This window comes from Pelodiscus sinensis, chromosome 3 (genome assembly GCF_052426305.1).
Source record: "Pelodiscus sinensis isolate ZL-2025 chromosome 3, ASM5242630v1, whole genome shotgun sequence".
NCBI lineage: Eukaryota > Metazoa > Chordata > Testudines > Trionychidae > Pelodiscus > Pelodiscus sinensis.
Genome location: NC_143054.1, coordinates 197331628 through 197352042, shown reverse-complemented (window position 1 = coordinate 197352042; position 20415 = coordinate 197331628). Strand labels below are relative to the sequence as shown.

The window sequence follows — 20415 nt, the reverse complement described above, 5'->3', positions numbered from 1 at the left end:
CCACGAGTCTGTTCCATTTCACCCAGCTACCAGAAGAAAAAGACCTGAAGTATTTTCCATTGCTTAAGTTTCAAGTATCCCCAATGGCAATCTGCTCCCATTATTCGGCTTTTTTGGGGAGGGGGTAGTTGGGGGGGGGAGAAGAGAGTAGCTCTTTTATTACGCAAAGTATATTGGGTAGCAGAGCTTTCTCTTTTAAGTGGCCTATTTAGGGCGACTTGTTTATGCCTAAAGGCCTAAATGAAGGGGAAGTTTGGGGTTCTCAGCCCAAGGTGGGTAATTGATCCCCGTTTCTGGGAAGAAACGTCAGTGTGAGCGGCCAGCACTCGATGGCATTTGTTGCAGGACCAGCGTGACAAACGCCCTCCAGATTATGTTACCTTCCATTCGTGCCACACAGCAATCCAGCACTGATTTCCTTGAGCCTCCCCAATAAGCATGTCCTAAAACCGAATGATCAGCCAATATCCTGTAAAGATAAGTAGGAGAGCATAACTGAGAGGAGCGCACCGAGCCACATACTGGCGACTCGGTTACCCCTTTCTCCTTTCTTTCTCTCGTGGTTGTGGTGTATGTATGTGTGTGTATTTTATTTGTCTAGTGCGAGTGTATTTGTTCAGTGATGTGTGCTTCCCTGCCTCCTCCCTGTTTAATGGGGGAGGCAGTGGATTTGTTTCCATTATCATTAGCATACAGCTGCAGGTTACACGAGCAATGTACACTTTAGCCCAATCTTATCATCACTTCTCTCAACCAGAAAACAATCAACAGCTACTCACACATGGCTATGCCCCCCCTCGGTTTTTAGCCGCCCCCCCCCGTCCCTGCTATGTCTGAATAGTGATAGACGTGTCTTACATCTTCCGCAGAAAAGAATATTTTAACTTTTCTCCCCACCCCTCTTTTTTGGTTTTATTATTTGTACAGGAAAAAAACCTCACAGGCGTGCTGGGGTTATGGCAGCATCTTCACTTATATTAGCCAGCCACTGCCGCCATGCAAAGCTCACTGAGTGCCAGGCGTTTTTAGGGGGGTACAGCAGGGGTACAGTTTCATGTGCCACGTACGCTTTTACAAAATAAGCCCCGTGCAGCCGCCTCCGGGTGCGGCGATCGGTGCAGGCGAGTTCCAGCGGCTGCGGGTTTGGTGCAGGAGCCGCGCCAGAAACGCTGTTGTCCTCGGCCGATGCCGGAGCCCACCCGCGAGCGCGTTGCTGCCCCCAGAGCCGTGTTCAGTAGCCAGCCCGCTCCTGCTCTGCGCCGCGCAGGATGCGGGCGCGCCTAGGCCGAGCTTTGTGAGCCATGGGACCAGCCAGTCCCCGAGCGCCAGGCGCCCTCGCCCGCCCAGCGCGCTTCACTTTGGGCGCCAGGCACGAGCACCGGTTTCTGCGGCGCAGCTTGCGCGCCTTCGCCAGGCGCCCGGACAGCAGCCGCGCAAAGGGCGCGCCCAGGGCAGGCGCGGCGCTTCCCACGGGCGCCCTGGCCCGCGGGGGGCTCGTTTCCTTCCCCGCGGCTCGGGCGGCGTTGGCCGGGGCAGCTCAGGGCGCCCGCCCCATCAAGGCCCCGAGGAGCCCGCTGCCCCGCGCCCGCCCCGGCACTTGGCGCACGCCCGGGCCCGGCCCGCTCGCACAGCGCGGCACCTGCCGCCCCAGCGCCCACCCTGCCCCGGGCCCGGCTTCGGCTTTCCCGCCTCGGGCGCCCCGCCCCGGATTGGCCGGCTGCGAGCGCGGTGCCGGCGGCCATTGGCCGGCGGGTTGTCTGGGCCGGGGCGTTAACCCCGCCGCTGCTGGGCACCTCCCCGCGGGCACCTTCCAGCCGCCCCGCGCCCCTCCGCCCGCGCGGACAAAGCAGCCGGGCCGTCCTGTGCCGAGCGGGCCTTTATTGCTGCGGCCGCGGCGCGCTACACCACGCCCGGCCAGGCGTACATGGGCAGGTGGTACTGGTTGTAGCGCAGGTAGCTCAGCACGCTCCCCTGCACCAGCCGCCTGGAGACGCTTTGCTGGAAGGCGCGTTTCAGGTACTTCTTGGGCTTCTCGGAGAGAACGAGCTCCCTGTCCACGACCTGGTGCACCAGCTGCTCCAGCGAGGGAAGGCCTTCCGCCTGCCGACAGAGTGAGAGGAGACACGGGCCTGACTCCATGCCACCGTGCAACGCGCCAGCCGCTACGACCTGGCCGTTTGTCTGGTGGGGTGGGGGCGCTGCTTCAGGACTGGTTGGATGCCAGGCCACGACTGGGCAGCCTCGCACCCCGGCAGACAGGCTGGCTGCACACAGCAGTATTTGCAAACAGCACTGCAGAAATAAACCTAACAGAACTAAATGCCGTGTACAACTGGAGGGGCCTAGATCAGCTACAGGCTTCAAGGCCCAGATACATTAGGGCTCGGTGGTTTGGAGATCGGAGCTTGAGGATTTGAGGCAGCCAACTAAGCCTGCCTTTACCCTTCATTCTCTTTATATGCTGGTCAGTCAAAACCCTGGCAACAAATCTAGAGCCAGCTGGTTACCACATTCCCTGCTTGAGGAAGCGGGTGTTTGGTAGCAATGGCTAACAGGAAAGCAGCGGAGGGCTTAACACACTGCGGGAATGCAGTGTCACTGCATCTCAAAGGATGCTTTGCCAAGCCCATAAACTCAGGGATGAATCTGTTTAAAACTGAACTTTTGGGCTGAAAATTCTCACGTGATTACAGCAAAAGGCAACAGTAAGGCTATGTCTACACTGGCGGGTTGTTACGCCAGAAGTATGCAAATGAAGCTAAGCGTGGAATATCGCTGAGCCTCATTTGCATACCTAATGAGACGCCATTTTTGCAGAAGAGGCTCTTGCAGTAGGAGAAGCTGTCTACACTGCCCCTTCTTGCGCAAGAAAAACACTCATGCGCAATGCCGTTATTCCTGAAAATAATCAGTGTAGAGGCATTGCGCAAGAGGGTTTTTCTTGCGCAAGAAGGGGCAGTGTAGACAGCTTCTTCTAGCACAAGAGCCTCTTCCGCAAAAATGACAGCTCATTAGGTATGCAAATGAGGCTTGGCGATATTCCACGCTTAGCCTCATTTGCATACTTCTGGCGCAACAACCCGCCAGTGTAGACATAGCCTATGTGTTTACAGACAGATATACATATAATGTATGCATGAAATCTGACAAATGTCTTAGGTGAGGAAACAACAATTTTAATGTTTGAACTTCTTAGAAATTGAATTTCCAGATTCATTTCTGGTGCTCAGATAGTTCAGAAAATTTTATGTTTTTAAATGTCAAATTTGCTAGATTTTCTGCTCAATTGCAGCTGTCATTTGAAAACCAGGCTAGCAGTTCTTGTTGAGGACAAGTGCTTGAAAAGCTATTCCTGCATATGCACACTATCCAATTTTCTAGCAGCCATTGCTACAGTCACAATAGGTCACAGGTGCCTAAGTGCCGCTTCAGGTGCCTAAATCCCATAATCTGGTCCCACTGGGGTTCACAAAATCCCTGCTGAACTACCACTGTACATAAGTGGTATGTACTTAGGTGCCAGGTGAGAGCCTAAACTCACCTGGCACCTAAAGTTTTGCAATGAAAGTTCCCTAGGCACCTATGTTTCTCCCATCTGTGTATGTGCACTGTAGCCCTGCTCTAGGGCTACGTCTACATTGGCCCCTTCTCCAGAAGAGGCATGTTAATTTCCAACTTCAGAATAGGGAAATCCGCGGGGGATTTAAATATCCCCCGCGGGATTTAAATATCCCCCGTGGGATTTAAATAAACATGGCCGCCGCTTTTTTTCCGGCTTGGGGAAAAGCCGGAAAAAAGCGTCTAGACTGGCGCGATCCTCCGGAAAAGGGCTTTATTCCGGAGGATCGCGCCAGTCTATACGCTTTTTTCCGGCTTTTCCCCAAGCCGGAAAAAAAGCGGCGGCCATGTTTATTTAAATCCCGCGGGGGATATTTAAATCCCCCGCGGATTTCCCTATTCTGAAGTTGGAAATTAACATGCCTCTTCCGGAGAAGGGGCCAATGTAGACGTAGCCTAGATGTCTGGACACTTAAGCCCCAGAGCAATGGTTCTCAAACTTTTTAGCCCACCTGGCTCAATGCAAACCTTTCCATGGACCACTAGTTGCTAATGGAAACTCACTGTTAATTACATAACTATGCCTGAGCCATTTTGCTAGTGCTGCAATTAGGGAGAACAGTTTAATTTAATCAGTAAGAAAGGAAATATTAAATTATTAAAGTGCTTTAACTTTCTCATGTTAGTTTATCAAACTTCATTTTAAATAAAGTAAAATATTAATTTATGTCCAACATAACCAGTTTCAATGTTTGTTTTATTTATGGCAGGGATGGGGAACCTTTTTTGGGTTGGGGGCCACTGACCCACAGAAAAATCAGGTGGAGACCACACAAGTGAGAAGCCAAAAAAAAAAACCTCCAAAAACACTCAACCCTCACTGATATGGCCCCCAACTACAACACCTCACTCCTCTGGTGCTCCAGCTAGAGATGTAAGCACCTACCCGATAAGCCCATGAGTCACTACTCGACTAGTTGCTTTCCCACTCTTGCTGCCTCTGTTTCAGAGACAGCAAGGGGGAGCAGGAGCCGGTGCTGGGGGCAGCCGGCTTAAAAGCTAGTTCCCTCAAGCACCATCTCCCTGGGAATGCAGGGGAGACAAGCACAGTGGGGAAACAGTGCGAGCAGGCCCTCAAACAGGGGCTCTTACTATTTTTAAAAGGCAGAGGTACGGGGGGACCCAGGGCAAGCGGGGACTCACCCTGGGTTCCCCACTGTACCTCTGCCTTTTAAATGTAAGACCCCATGGGGCTCTTGCTACATTTCAAAGGCAGAGGCACAGTGGGGATAGTGAGTGCCCCACCCCCCTTATCGATTAGTCGCTAGAAATGCCATTGACTACTTGATTAGCTGATTAATTGAAATTTAGCATCCTTAGCTGCAGCCCCATGGAGCAAGGGGGTGAGGGGAGCAGGAAGGACTGAGGCTCAGGGCTTCCCCCCATGGGCTGGATTTACTCCTGGGATTTCAGGGTTAATGGGTTTTGTGGACACTCCAGGCTTTGGGGTGGGGACAAAAATGAGGGGTTTAGTGTGTGGGACAGGGCTGCCAGTGAATGGGAGAGGGGTGAGAGTGCAGGATGTGGGTAGGAGATGGGCTGCAGGAGGGGTGAGGGTGTGAGGTCTGGGGAGGAGGTAGGGCACAGGAGCAGACTGGAAGTAGGATATATGGCTGGAGGGAGGGGGCAAGAGCAAGGGAAGTTGCACTGTGCGGCCAGGAGGGAGAGTGCAAGAGCAAGGGTGGGTTCAGGAGCATGGTGGGGATAGGGTGTCTGGCCAGGAGGGAGAGTGTAGGAATACGCTGGCGGTGGTATGTCTGGCCAAGGGGAGAGTGCAGGGTCTCAGTGGGGAGTGGTGCAGGAGCACGGTAGGGATGTGGGGTCTCAGCATGAGGTGGGGGGGGGCACTTACTTGCTTTCACACCCAACACCTCTCCCAGGCATCGTGTCTCAGGTGTGGCCTCCTGCTGACTCAAGCAGTCCCCGCTCGCCCTGAGTCTCGACTGCTGTGCCTCTGCTTGGCTATGTCTAGACTGCAAGCCTCTTTCGAAAGAGAGCGTCTAGACTGCACGTTGAACTTTCGAAAAAGCGGCTTGCTTTTTCGAAAGAAAGCATCCAGCGAGTGTGGATGCTCTCTTTCGAAGAAGCCCTATTTACATTGAAGAACGCCTTCTTTCGAAAGAGGAACTTTCGAAAGAAGGCGTTCTTCCTCGTGAAATGAGGTTTACCACCATCGAAAGAAAAGCCGCGTTCTTTCGATTTAATTTCGAAAGAACGCGGCTTGAGTCTGGACGCAGGGGAAGTTTTTTCGGAAAAAGGCTACTTTTCCCGAAAAAAACCCCGAGTCTGGACACGGCCCTTGAGTCTCCGCTCACCCTGGGTTCCTCGCTGCACCTCTGCAGAAGTGTAGCAGGGATAGCAAGCGCCCTGCCCCCCTTATCGACTAATTGAGTAGTTGATGGAAAGTCCACTGACTACTTGATTAGCTGCTTAATCCAATTTTAACATCCCTAGCTCAAGCCCCGTGGGGCAACGGAGGGGAGCAGGAAGGACTGAGGTTTCCCATGGGCTGGATTTACTTTTCTAGGGTTTCGGGGTTAGTGGATTTTGTGGACACTCCAGGCTTTGGGGTGGGGACAAAAATGTGGGGTTCAGCGTGTGGGACAGGGCTGCCAGTGAGTGGGAGAGGGGTGAGAGTGCAGATGTGGACAGGAAGATGGGCTGCAGGAGGGGGTGAGGGTGCGAGGTCTGGGTGGGAGAAGGGGTACAGGAGCAGACTGGAAGTAGGGGGGAGGAGGCAAGAGCAAGGCAAAGTGTAGTACATGGCCAGAAGGGAGGGTTCAGGAACAGGGCGGGGGTATTGGCCAGAATCCAGCCAATGGGAGCAGTGGGGAAAGCCTCCAGGCAGCGTGTCAATGCACTGCTGTTTCCCCAGGTAGGGAAGGGGGAGGAGAAGTGGCAGCATGCAGAGTTGCTTCTGACTTCATGTTGATCTACTTCTTCCCCATGAGGCAGATCCAGTGGGGAGGCTTGGGGCTTCTCCCCCACCTAGGGAAGCCAGCGCTCCAATCTCATGGGAGGAAGGGTGCAGCGTGGGCTCCCTGCTGCAGGGAGAAGGAGGCAGGGTGGAAGGAGGGGGAAGCTGAGCTCGAGCCATGGACCAGCTGGAAGGAGTCCACAGATCACAGTTTGAGAACCACTGCCCTAGAACAATGCATGAATTGGGGAAAAGTAAACTTTCCTTTGCTTAACTCATTGCAGGGCCCCACACATAAAGCATACAAAGACATAGTCTATCAGATCAGGCCTCTGCATGTGAGCTTACACAATATGGATTGGGAAGGACTTCCCTCCTAACTTTTAGCCCCGTGGTTGAGAAAGATGGAATTTGAATAGGTGTCTGCCACATCTCAGGTGAGGACAGTCTAATGTGAGACGCCATGGAGCTCTCCTGTTGAGTTGTTCTTATGGATAAATAAGGAAAGAATCTCCGGGCCAGAGAGAGAGGGAGAGCACACACAAGCATGAAGTTAGTGGAGCTGGTGGTCAAAGCATGTAATTGAAAGGTGGAAGACTCAGGATCTAGTTCCATTGCTCTAGTTATGAGGATGTTAAATTTAGATTAATCAACTAATTGAACAATCGAAGTAATTTGCATTGACTTGTCGATTAGTCGATAAGGGTGCCTGTCAGCTCTTGCTACATTTCAAAGATGGAAGCACTGCAGGGAGCATGGCCAGCAGGGGACTCAAGCAGTTCCCCATTGGCTCCACGCTCTGAAGTGCTCTTGTACATTTCAAAAGCAAAGTACTTCCAGGAGCATGGGGCCAGCAGAGAACAGTTTGAGCAGTCCCACGCTCCCGGCAGTGCCTTGCTCTTGCTACATTTCAAAGGCGGAAGCGCCACCAGTTCCCCACTACACCCCTGCCCCTTCTCCCCAATGGAGAGACAGTGCTGGGGGAACTGGCTTTAAAGTCAGCTCCCCCCAGCACCGAATTCTGCTCCCCTCCCTTGCTGCCTTTCCCTGATAGAGGCATTAAGGGGCTGGGCATTAAGGCGGCGAGGAAAGCGATTAGTTGAGTCACTAGTCAACTATCCGATCAGCATTTTCTTATTGGATAGTTGACTGGTCACTTACATCCCATTTTATTTATCCACAGTGTGACAACATCAACAGGAGAGACTGAGGGAACCCAGCATCAGAATACTCCATAGTCCGTTGTTAAGGCATTCACCCGAGACACAGAATCCCATTCAAATTCCTTTGCCCCCCTTGAAGAGGGGGATTCCCACATCTCAGGTGAGTACCTTAACCACTGGGCTCAAAGTTATGAGGGATGTTCTCTATTCTCCCTTCCCCTCCCAACTTTTTATGTAATCAGCATAGGTGCCTAAATGCAGAGGAGGGTTTGCAGCAGAGGATCCTAAGTCAGAGAAGACGCCTCTCTGATTTTAGGTGCTGAACTTACTGAGAAGGACAAGGCTTAGGACACACCCCTCTCCCTGACATCTTGTACTGGCCAGCTTAGGCAGGAACCACCCAATGTGCAGGTTTTTGTGAATCCATTCTGAGGTGCCTTCTCCCTCACAGGAAGCCCAGCTGCCAAACTCAGGCTTTGAGACTCCCAGCAATTTTTAACTGCCCTCCAGGTTAAATGTGGCAATACTTGGCATCGCCATGCCTCTGTATTTTGGGGATGGAGGTGCAAAAACCCAGCTCTATCATATGCATGTCCTCATAGCTGGAGCATCACATGTTGAAATAAATATGTCTGTGATCCTACACAATGGGTAAATATTTAAGGGATGATCAGTCAGCTTTTGAAGATAAATACTGCTCTAAGAGACTCATCAAATAAGTACATTATGGTTGAGAATTTAAGCACAAGTTCACAGACATGGTCCCCACAATGACTCTAAGTTGGTTCTTCTGCCTGTCTTAGTTTTTTACTGTATGTCTTATTAAGGATTTTATGTTTTAGGGTGCATAATTGACTTCCACTTTCTACAGTAACCATAACTTAGAAATTCTGACATATGCACATTTACATTCTTTAAATATTCTTACTAATGTCAATTATTTGTTACATTTGATTTTAGTTACTTGAATGTCTTGGTCAACTGGAATATGAGCAAGAGGTAGGAAAGGTCCTTTTCCTCCTGCTCCCAAATTATATAAAGACCATTTAAAGACACTTTCATTATATGTCAAGGGTACAGTATGGCTGTGTCTACATTGGCCCCTATTCCGTAATAGGGATGCAAATGTAGCACTTTGGAATAGGCAAATCCGCGGGGGATTTAAATATCCCCCGCGGCATTTGCATTAATATGGCTGCCGCTTTTTTCCGGCTTGTAGATAAGCCGGAGAAAAGCGCCAGTCTGGACACAATCCTTCGGAAAATAAGCTCTTTTCCGGAGGATCTCTTATTCCTACTTTCAAGAGATCCTCCAGAAAAGAGCATATTTTCCGGAGGATCACGTCCAGACTGGCGCTTTTCTCCGGCTTATCTACAAGCTGGAAAAAAGCGGCAGCCATGTTAATGCAAATGCCGTGGGGGATATTTAAATCCCCCGCGGATTTGCCTATTCCAAAGTGCTATATTTGCATCCCTATTACGGAATAGGGGCCAATGTAGACACAGCCTATGTGTTTATTCAGTACTCGATAGCATGTCAATGCTGCACAAACACAAAAACATCTTTACTAGATATATGTTTACAAGATATTTACTAAACCCATTGTTTCTTAAAAATCAGTTAAAATTGGAGTAAAGAGAATTAGAATAAAAACAGACAAAGGGAACGACAAATGTGCATTTACCCTGTCAGGGACAGGACCTGATCATGTAACCCCTTTCTCATGTGAGTAATCCTGATTCATAGGAGTAGTCCCAATGATCTTAATGGGAGGGAGGGAGAGAAGGTGTGTGTATATACACGTGTACTAACTCACATGAGAGACAGATTGCCTGACAGAGTCTGTAATCCTGACATACGTAAGACATCCTTTCCAGGCTGTTCATAAACCATAATACAGATATCACAAAAAGAGATAAATTGTTCACATTACAATACAGGAAACACTGCTGAACCAGGGCAGAAAATTACTACCCTCCAGGCATACTTTTTTGTTTAGAATTTCATTTTCTGTTCTTTATAAGTTGTTTTCAAGAAAATAGAAATAATAATACTTCACTTACGTACTCTTCATATTATGTAAACAGAAGAGACAATACTATCCAACACCTTTGTATTTTATTTCAACCTTTCTTAGGGACTTTCTTAGGCTGATGTAACCTCAATACACAGTTAACAATTTTGTATGGTAAATGCAGCAATCCCATTAAAAAGTAGTGGAGCAATACAGAATCATGATATGTAAAATAGAAGCAAAGTGGGTGTTTTGAAGGCTATGGGAGAACAGCATTAAACCATTCACTAGGCAGCAGCAAGATTTAGACTGTAGGAAGAAAAACCTCTTTAGAGAAAATTATATGTTTACAACTTTATGCCTTTTGGGGCTGATCCAAAGTCCACTGAATCAAGTGTCAACGTGTCCATCAGCTTCAAATGAGCTTTGGGTCAGACACTTAGGCTATGTCTACACTACCAGGTTATTTCAAAATAACAACTCCCGAAATAGCTATTTTGAAATAAGCTTATTCCTCTTCACAAGCAGGAATTATTAGTTTGAAATAACAAGCCAATTATTTCAAAATGACAGGTTTGGCAGTGTGGACGCTTGCCTTGTTATTTCAAAATAAGGGGAGTTATTTCAAAATAACTCCCTTGTGTAGACATGCCCTTGAAGAGGAAAAAGAGAGAAATTACTATGAATTTATGCTCAAGTCTACAGTGCAAATGACATTGTCAAATGTCTTAATTTCTCCCCTCCCCTATATTTGGGAGTTTCATCTATTACAGAAAAAACATTTTTGTCACTTTATCAACAACATGGCTTGTGCCCATAGGAATTTATAGAAAGATTTACATCTCACAAGATCTGCCATTTTAGGATGGTATAGACAGTATTTTTATATCATTACTCAAAAAAAGTAAACAAAACTGTATGGAAAGCAGAGGAACTAAAGGAATGGGAATTCCAAGTCTTCATGGCAAGGTTGCACTAAAAATATGTAAGTGGTATAAAAATGCTGCACAGAAAAATGGAACAACTTAATGTAAAAACCTTAGCATCTTTGAGATTTGTAAAAATAATTAAAATGAGCCATTTCAGGCTTTACTGAATCTCCCTTGTGCTGCATAGACTGTATCTTAATTAGGCTTTTCCAAAGTGAGTAAAAAGCAGAAAAAAATGAAATTTAAAGTGGAAAATGGGAGCAAACACCTAAGTGCTCAACAATAACAAATTACTCCAATAGCAAAATGCATTTGCTGTTCATTTTTCTTACCTGGCTGGATATTAGGATTTGGCGCAGTTCTTTCTTAAGATCAATAAACCGATCATGATAGATGGCCATGGACCAAGGTTCCCTGAAATAGCTGGTTGAAAAAGAAGAAATTTAGTTATCCAGTGAACCTCTCATTAACCACTAATAAAGTATTTACCTGCTTTTTGGCTTTTATAAATTACAGTTCTGGACCCATCATGATCGTTTGTTCATAAAATGCCTCCCGTAACAACATGGTCAATCAATTCTTTTAATGGATGTTCCTGATGTACAGCCAGCTTCAGTAATTACATTTAAAGTGGCTTAATTCAGAGCTGTGGCAAGACCCAGTGAAGAATCCTGATTTTATCAGAATTTAAAAGCCTGAAGACCTGTAAAGAACGGTGTCTCCATTATCTGTCCTCATTTGAGAAAAGCAGATTGCAGGATTAACTGAACTCCTGCATAAACAAATTAAATTTGTGTAGACAATGACACAAATGTTGTTCATCATTAAGGTTTCTGGATTAATAAAGGCCAGAAAAACAGGCCACCACAGCGTTGCAATATGTTCTTTCCACTAGTGCACTGAAGTCAAATTGAATCTGTTCTATGAGAAACTCTCTTAACATTTATGTTATGTCTACTGACAGAAAGCATTCATTACACATTTTTCTGTGAAAAGTTAGAAAAATGAAAGTATCTATTGTAATGGCATAATGAGATATTATAATTAGATGCAATGCATGCAGCTTGAGACAACTGGAGGACAAACTGCTCTTTATTTCCATTTCCTATATAATGAAACATAATTGTTGTGCTGTTATTAATCTGTAGATTAAGCAGAGAATATACCTTGCGTTATGTGTGCATGCCAGTCTCATTAATGTTAATGGGACTCAAAATGATCCACTGGAGAAAGAATAGGACCAAAAGAATCAGTGTGACTTATTAGAAAAATGGGCATCAGATAAATAATCTGATCCTGCAAACATTTATGCAAATCCTTAACTTTGTTTATGTCAAAGTCATCTCACTTAGATCAGGGGGTCTAGTGAAGAGCATAAAGTTACGTATGTGCATGTTTGCCAGATTATGGAATCCTTAGACATTAACAGTGTAATTGGAAGCTGGTAGTCTATTCACATCAGTGGGATTGCTCTAATGAATGCGCAATATTGCATGTGTAACTCTGATGGTATTTGGTCTAATGTCCTTTCAATAAATATATTTATTTTTAGAATAAAACGTTAAGGAGAATTTCCACAGAAAACCATCATTCAGTTGCTTTCTAAAAGGATAAAACTTTTATAAATTTTGATTTGTGATATATCCCATCAGCAACTTTTCTATAAATAAAAACTACATTGGACTTCAAATATTAATGAATCAGTGAATACTGCAGCATGTTACTAACAGAACTCTGCCAATTGTTCACCATCATCTTCCACTTGTATTTCTTTAGGTAGGTAAAGGCTTATCTCTTTTGTGTTTGTACAGCACCCAGCACCATCAGGCCCCAAACAGAATGAAGGATGTTTCCACAATACATATATTTAGTGCCACTGCTACTCACCTTTATATTTCCATATTGACAGACATAGGAGCATCTTGCTATACACTGCCTGAACATTACCAAGACTGATTTCATCTCTATTTTGGGGTTTGAAATCTTACAGAAGCTGAACACAGCTCCAAGGGCTGCTTTAAAAATGTACTTTAAAATATATTTATTGTATCCCAATAAGATAGATACATACCTACATAAAAATGAACAATTTCCCAAAATATTTAAACAACTTAACTCATCTCAATTTTTTTCATTTAATGTCAATGTCAAAGAAAGGTAAGATGGGAAAAGAAAAAATATACCAAGATGTATATACTTAAATATATAAGATAAATATACTTAAGACAGAAACACCTTTCTAACAACCATATTTAGTTTTAGTCTCTCAAGATACAACACATATTCCATTAAAGTTAAGTTTAATAATGAAAAAGATTCACTTGAAGCCAACCAACAAGTTGACTTTCTGCAGCTCATTTTAAATTTTATTACCACTTCAACAGTAGTCCCTAAGGGCAAGCTGTAGAAAGCCTGAAAGTATAATGCTCTTCAGTGTACAAGATGAACCTGGCATGCTCCCAACAGAGGCTCAGAGGCTCCCCAACTATCATGAGAACAGCATCTGCCACATGTGTTTGCACCATTTAGTTTTTCATAACCTGCCAAAATGATCAAGCTAAATATGTAGATGACGACAATGTTTGCCAGGGGCATAACTGATTTTAAAAACTTGGTCACTTCTTGAGGGGGACCCCCTGCTGGCAGACTTTTATATCTACAGAAGCTTTCATTGGAAGGCACTTGTAACTAGATGGGATGAAATGGTCTCCTTTTGAAGACAATATCTGACATCCTTTTTGTTGCTAGGAAGCTGTCCTCTCCTTTCACTGACAAACAATAATAAAGTCTGTTCTGCCTCATCTGTGATGTGTAGCCTATATTAGATGAAGGGGAGAAAAAAAAGGAAATCATGTAGTTATATCCTATGCAAAAGGAGTTCAATCTTTTTAATTTAAAGGGGGCACTGGTTAAAAATGAGCAGATAAAGTTGTCCAACTCCAAGAAATAAAAATGTGCTGTCTGAAATCTGCATGTAAATGTATTCCCATCCAAAACACAACTATTTTTATTCTCCACTCTTATTTAGTGTACTGCTATACACCATTTTCAAAGGACAATGTTTTTTAATTCTGAAACAGCAGTAATTTTCTGATGTGTATGGGCATTCTTAAAAACAGAACACTGACCCTTGGCCACACTTGCAGTACTTTCATCCACACTATCCCAGATAAAGATCTCTCCTTGGATGGGAACATGTAACAAAACCAAAAAACCCTAAAGATTCTGAAAGTTGAGAGGTACTTTTATACTGAGAATGCCAAGCTCAGCACCCACAACAAGAAATAATTAAATAAAGGGTTACTAAGAACTTTATCACATCAGAAAAATTCCATGACAACTGAACAATGGGCAACAGTAGTGAATAATGAAAAAGGGAATAGGATTCTCGACAGAGTCCACATTGTGCCCGATACAGGTTATCGGCCATTTAGGCATATTCCTATAAAGGAATGGCACTCATTTTTACCACCCACTGAAGCACTGAAAGCTGAGCCCCCTTTCAGGAAAATTAAACCAATTCACCTCACCTAAGTCTCACCACAAGTTGTTACAGAGCTACTAAAAATGTGTAGTTGTGCAGAGCAGATAGTATAACGTTGTCAAGTTTTATGATTTTTATCATGGATTTTGTGATAGTTTGTTTCTCTTTGGGTGTGTCTAGACTACAGGGTTTTTTCGAAAAAAAGTGGCTTTTTTTTAGAAAAAACTTCCCCTGCGTCTAGACTGCTGCCGCGTTCTTTCGAAAGTACATTGAAAGAACTCAGCAGTTTTTTCGACTGCAGAAAACCTCATTACGAGGAAGAACTCCTTTTTTTTGAAAGTGCTCTTTCAAAAAAAGGTGCTATGTAATGCAAACTGTGCTTTTACGAAAGAGAGCATCCAGACTGCTTGGGTGCTCTCTTTCAAAAAAGCAGTTTGCTTTTTTGAAAGTACTGGTTGTAGTCTAGATACTCTTTTTCGAAAGAGGCTTTCGAAAGAGGCTTGCAGTCTAGATGTAGCCTTTGTCTCAGATATTGGACTCCCATTATTGTGGAAGAATCTTTGCTTTCATTAACCAAGTAAATAAATATTTAAAAAAGGAACATAGCCATCATAGTTGTAGAGAAAAAAGTTTGAAAATAAGACCCAAGTGTAATAGAAAGACTTTAAAAAGGTAAACAAAAAGAATCCAACATTTATTACATTTTAAAATCTCATGATTTGTAAGAATCTCTTTCTGTGTGTATTCCCTGACTTATCATTTCTTAATATTGATGTAAGACTATGTAGATTTTCTTAATATGTCATAGCCTCTCCTTTTCCACACACTGCAATCAACAGTGGTATATTTAACAGCATTGATATTTCTGTCATCACTGGCATCTGAGTTAGCACTGATTGTAATGAATGCGGCAGTTCAGACTTCAGAGCTATAGTTTCAGGTGCCCTGGCAAACACTGCTGCACTTGGGTCATGCTTACAAGGTTTTCTTCACACCCACAACAGATAAAAATGTATTTAGAAAAAAGCAAGCAAGCAGAGATCTGGAGGACAGCTGAGAGGCTCCTTTGTCCTTCACCTGGCTTGTCCCCACCGCAAAGCTGGCTTGTCTTTGGGGTGCAACTTACATTTTGGGAACTGCTGTCTTAATCATGCATTAAACTATCCAGGAAAAATCTCTTTTGCTGGTGAGTTTATTAAATGGTCTGAATTTTGTGTCTGTTGAGACAGATTTTTGTTTCTAGCATGGAATCATGTTAATATAAACAAATGTGGACAACAACCAGCATAGATCAATACTATGAAATTTCCACCACTATTTTGCCTTATGGTTATGCAATTCTTTTGGCTCTGCTCTGAGCTGAAACCACAGACCGTGTTGTGGTGACGGATGGTGGCTTTTCAAACGTATAAAAGGTAGTTAGGCTCTCAGTTCCCACTTAGAATCAATGGGATCAGGGCAACTAGTTTGAAAATCTGTACACCGGTTACCAGTCTGCTTACAACCAGCGTGATTTATCCATGGTAATACGAGAGACTTCTCTTGGAGTTCTGCTGTCTACTTTAAAAAAAACTTTTATATCAGTGGCAATAAACAAGCTAAATTAAAGAACAAGTCTCTGTTACGTACTTATTCCCACTCTCCTCTTCCCAGCATCCCACATGCAACCAATTCTCTTTATCTTAGAATACCAACAAATTTATCCAACAGGACAAATTTGTCTGAGTGTATTCGGGTGTTATAATTCACTCTCTAAAGCCCAATCCCCCCTGTCCTGGGTGGCAAGGCCAAAGCCAAAGCCCAAGGACTTTATTCCCATGCAGGGGCCTGTAACCTGAGCCCCACTAGACAGGCTACTGCGCTTGGCCTTTGACTCCAGTCCCAGATGGTGTGGGGGGGGGGGGGGAGGGGTCTGCAGCTGACTTTGGGATCCTGATCTACAGTTTGAGAATCACTGCTCTAAAACAACAGGATTAGTTTGGACCTCTTGACTGTTGACTTTCATATCTTGATAAGGTAAGGGGACTGTTGGCACCTTACTAAAACTCTGTGGGCTTTTTGGCTGGCTAGCCCTAGTATCAAAAGAAAGGGGAGGTTCAATGAGAAATCAGAACTCTGAGGGTACATCTACACAGTTGTGCATAGCTCGAAATAAGCTATGGAATCTGAGCTAATTTGAGCAATTTGTGTAGCTTATTTTGAGATAGCACCCAATTTCAAAATAGGCTGTCTAAACACAGCGCCAAATTTCGAAAAAGAGTGCTATTCTGGCGTCTTCCTTATTCCTCATGCAATGAGGTTTACAGGAAGCTGGAATAAGCTGCCCATTATTTTGAAATTATTTCAAAATAACGGGTGTGCTGTTAAGATGCACACAACGCTATTTTGGGATAACAGACGTTATTCTGAAATAGCACCACTGTGTACCCTGAGACTGACAGTGCCCAGGAACAATGGGAAGAGGCCAACGCCCCAGGTCAGCCTGAATGACAGGGCGAGGAGGCCAATGAGTAAGTCAGGAGGCTGGGGAGAGTCCCGTCCTGAGAGCTGGATTTGCCAAGGTCAGACTGAGTGAGGCCAAGTGAAGGAGAGAACAGGGGCCCAGGCTGAGTTTGGAGGAGAGTTGCAACCACAGATCCTGAGACGCAGTGCAGAGAATAAGAATCCTGGGCCCAGCCTTGTTGGGGTTACAAGGGCTCTGCCACACAGGGTGAGATCTCACCAAACTAAGAGACTGGGCAACAAAATGGCAAATGAAATTGAATGTGGATAAATGTAAAGTAATGCACATTGGAAAGAATAACCCCAACTATACATATAATATGATGGGGGCTAATTTAGCTACAACTAATCAGGAAGGAGATCTTGGCGTCATTGTGGATAGTTCTCTGAAGATGTCCACGCAGTGTGCAGAGGCAGTCAAAAAAGCAAACAGGATGCTAGGAATCGTTAAAAAGGGATAGAGAATAAGACAGAGAATATCTTATTGCCCTTATATAAATTCAAGGTACGCCCACATCTTGAATCCTGTGTACAGATGTGGTCTCCTCATCTCAAAAAAGATATACTGGCATTAAAAAAGGAGAGGTTTGGAACGGGTCCCATATGAGAAGAGATTAAAGAGACTGGGACTTTTCAGTTTGGAAAAGAGCAGACTAAGGGGGGGAGATGATAGAGGTCTATAAAATCATGAGTGTGGAGAAAGTGAATAAGGAAAAGTTATTTACTTGTTCTCATAATATAAGAACTACGGGCTACCAAATGAAACTAATGGGCAGCAGGTTTAAAACAAATAAAAGGAAGTTCTTCTTCACGCAGTGCATAGTCAATCTGTGGAACTCCTTGCCTGAGGAAGTTATGAAGGCTAGGACTATAACAGGGTTTAAAAGAGAACTAGATACATTCATGGTGGCTAAGTCCATAAATGGCTATTAGCCAGTCTGGGTAATGAATGGTGTCCATAGACTCTGTTTGTCAGAGGGTGGAGATGGATGGCAGGAGAGAGATCGTTTGATCATTACCTGTTCGATTCACTCCCTCTGGAACACCTGGTATTGGCCACTGTTGGCAGACAGGATACTGGGCTGGATGGACCTTTGGTCTGACCCAGTACGGCCGTTCTTATGTTCTTAACCCTTGAGGTCAGGAAGGGTAAAAGAGAGTGGGAGTGGAGACTCAGATCTTTTCACTACCCCATTTCACCAGGGTAGTGTAGAAGCCAGGAAAGTTCCCCACAGTAGCAGGACCCTGATTACAATAAGCCGGTCTCATTGGAAGAATCTCATGATTAGCTGTGATTCAACAATACATCAACGTGTATTTTACAGTGTGTCTGTTTGTTAAAGAATTCCTCCTAAACCATAAGAGCTAGGACTACCAAATTTGGTATGCAGCTTCCTCTTACCCTAACTTAAACCAAGGTCAGGGTTTGGTTGTGCTTGGAAAATGGGAAGTGTTGGGAATGGGATTGTTTCCCATAACATGGAGATGGAGGAGCAGAGAGAGGAGGGATGTGATACTGAAAGTAGCCACTGGGGGCAGCTGCAGCACCAAGAGAGTGACCAGCAGAGCTGGGGCTCCGCCATCTTCCCTGCCAGCACACCAGTAAGGAGACCTGCCCCAAACCTGAAGCCTGTTCCCTCATGGCGGGGGGGGGGGGGGAGAGGGGGAAGACGACGCTGGAGGGGGGAGAAACATTCCCCAGAGCCTGCCCCCTCCCCAGACAGCCTGCAGGCTGTGGGGTATCAATGGGGGGGGAGAGAGCCCCCAGAGCCTTGTTCCTCCAACAGCCTGCAGGCTGGGGGGGCCACTAGAGGGGGCAGTTAGAGGGCAGGAAACCTTCGGAGCCTGGCCTCCCCCAGACAGCCTGTAGGCCATGGGGAGGGGCTGTTCCCCCCTCCAGCACACGCCAGTGAGTGTAGAAGGGGCTGACCCTTGCTGCCACCCCATACCAGACCCCACAGTAATCCCCGAGGCCATGTTCTGTGTGGGAGGGGACTTGAGGAAAGGGTTGCGACGGGGCAGGGAGAATGCAGAACAGGAGAGGGAAGAGGTGAGGTAGAGCAGGGGTGGGAAGAGGCAGAGCAGGGGCTGGACTTGAGGGAAGGGTGCAGACAACCCCTCATGGCTACAGGGACTCATGTGCCAGGAGTTGTGCGCATGGGCCAGATTGTGGAACTGCTGAGGCTGCAGATGGCCCATGGGCTGTGAGTTTGAGACCCCTGACCTAGAGAATCTAATGGCAGCTGGGAAGCCATTGTGCCAGACACAGTACAGGTACAGAATAAATAAGGGCACCTGCCTTGAACATCTTACTGTTGAAATATGCCACAAATGCCTTTAACCAATGATGGTGGGGCGGGCGGTCCTCCCATGCTCATTTTGCACTTGTTTTCCTCACCTGTTTAGATGCCCTAGGCCTATCAATGTGCTGTTCAGTTTATGGAAAACATGCAGCCTTTCAAGAGTGGCAGTGTTTGATGTATGAGGTGGGATGCAGGCAAATACTAGTGAGTATGCCACAAGTAGGGTTGCTAGGTGTCCAGTTTTGAACTGGACAGTCCAGTATTTGAACTTTCCGTTTGGGAAACAAATGGAGAAAATATAAATGAGAAAATATAAATATCTGGTATTTTCTAAGGAAGATGTAATGTAGATTGTGATGTAATGTCAAGTGTGTCCGGTATTTTTTTTTTTTAAACCATCTGGCAACCCTACCAACCTCCCCAGGTGTTGCAGGGTGCAGTTACTCCCCAGGTGTTGCAGGGTACCATCACTATTAAACACTCTGCTTCCCCCGTTTCCCATTGTTATCACTGGACATTTGTAGGACAAGCGTTTGTACTATCGCAACAAATCTTGGCCTCAATTGACTGACATACATGGCCATTTTCATGCAAGCTGGCCAGCTCATGTTGGCTCAAATTTAAATTGGGATTATTAAGTAAAATATAGCTCACCCTGCATGTGAAATTAGCAAATTTCACTAGAGAGCACAGCAGGAGAAATGTAAGTGTGTTCAAAAGCCATTTGGTTGCCTTTGGGGGGGAAAGATATTTTCCAGAAATCAGGTCTATTTTTTTTAATTTTAGTGACCATGCAGAGTATTCAGCACTGCTGCTATGTGTTTAAAGGTAATGAGCACTTTAGAAGCTACCAGGGATGCTACAGCAATTTTTATAGTGAAGGTGCTAAGAGCCATTGAACCAAACTGTAAAGCCTGCATGTGATGGAAACCACTTCAAAGCCAGGAGTGTGGCTCTAGTTCCAGAACCTATGAGAGCTACGCTGCATGACGTTTGCTTGGGAGCTTTTGTGAGTCTCGTCAAAACCTTAGTTAGAATGTCTACAGTCTAGATATAGAATTAGCAAAGTTTTAGGTGTGGCCTGGGAGCTATTTGCACTTAGATGAAGAACAGCTGTATGGCAAGATGGAAGTTAACAGGTGTGGGGAAAGAAGTGTTTTGAAGAACTCATACTCATAATTTCACCCTTCATCAAGGTGACCATCCTATAATCAAGATGGATCATAACTGTAGTGTCCATCTGCATTCCTCGTTCCTTGTAGTTATCCAAAGAGCTATACCTGCTAAAAAATGTCCATCTAGAGCTGGTCAGAAGACTGTCTTAGCCCATCAGACTCTAAGTTAAATCATGTTACGCATTTTTAGGAAGGACACTGCTGATCCTTCAAGAATTTCCAATTGGCTTAGAATGCAACACTGCAGCTATACTGCAATACACCATTCGTTATTGGCTTTTGGAGGACATATACAGCTCTATTTAATCTC

At 45.3% G+C, this 20415-nt stretch overlaps 1 protein-coding gene across 3 annotated transcripts in view; it reads right to left on the bottom strand.

Annotated features, from left to right (window-relative positions):
• Positions 1–1858: 1858 nt before the first annotated feature.
• Positions 1859–20415, bottom strand: part of CFAP61 (cilia and flagella associated protein 61) — a 200056-nt gene continuing 181499 nt past the window's right edge. For all 3 annotated transcript variants that reach the window (XM_075925782.2, XM_075925780.2, XM_075925781.2), the window contains exons 26-27: positions 10974–11064; positions 1859–2100 (exon numbers count right to left, since the gene is read on the bottom strand). In XM_075925782.2, the coding sequence (XP_075781897.2) occupies positions 1900–2100; positions 10974–11064 (292 nt within the window). In that variant the 3' untranslated portion in view covers positions 1859–1899. The remainder of the gene's footprint in view (positions 2101–10973; positions 11065–20415) is intronic.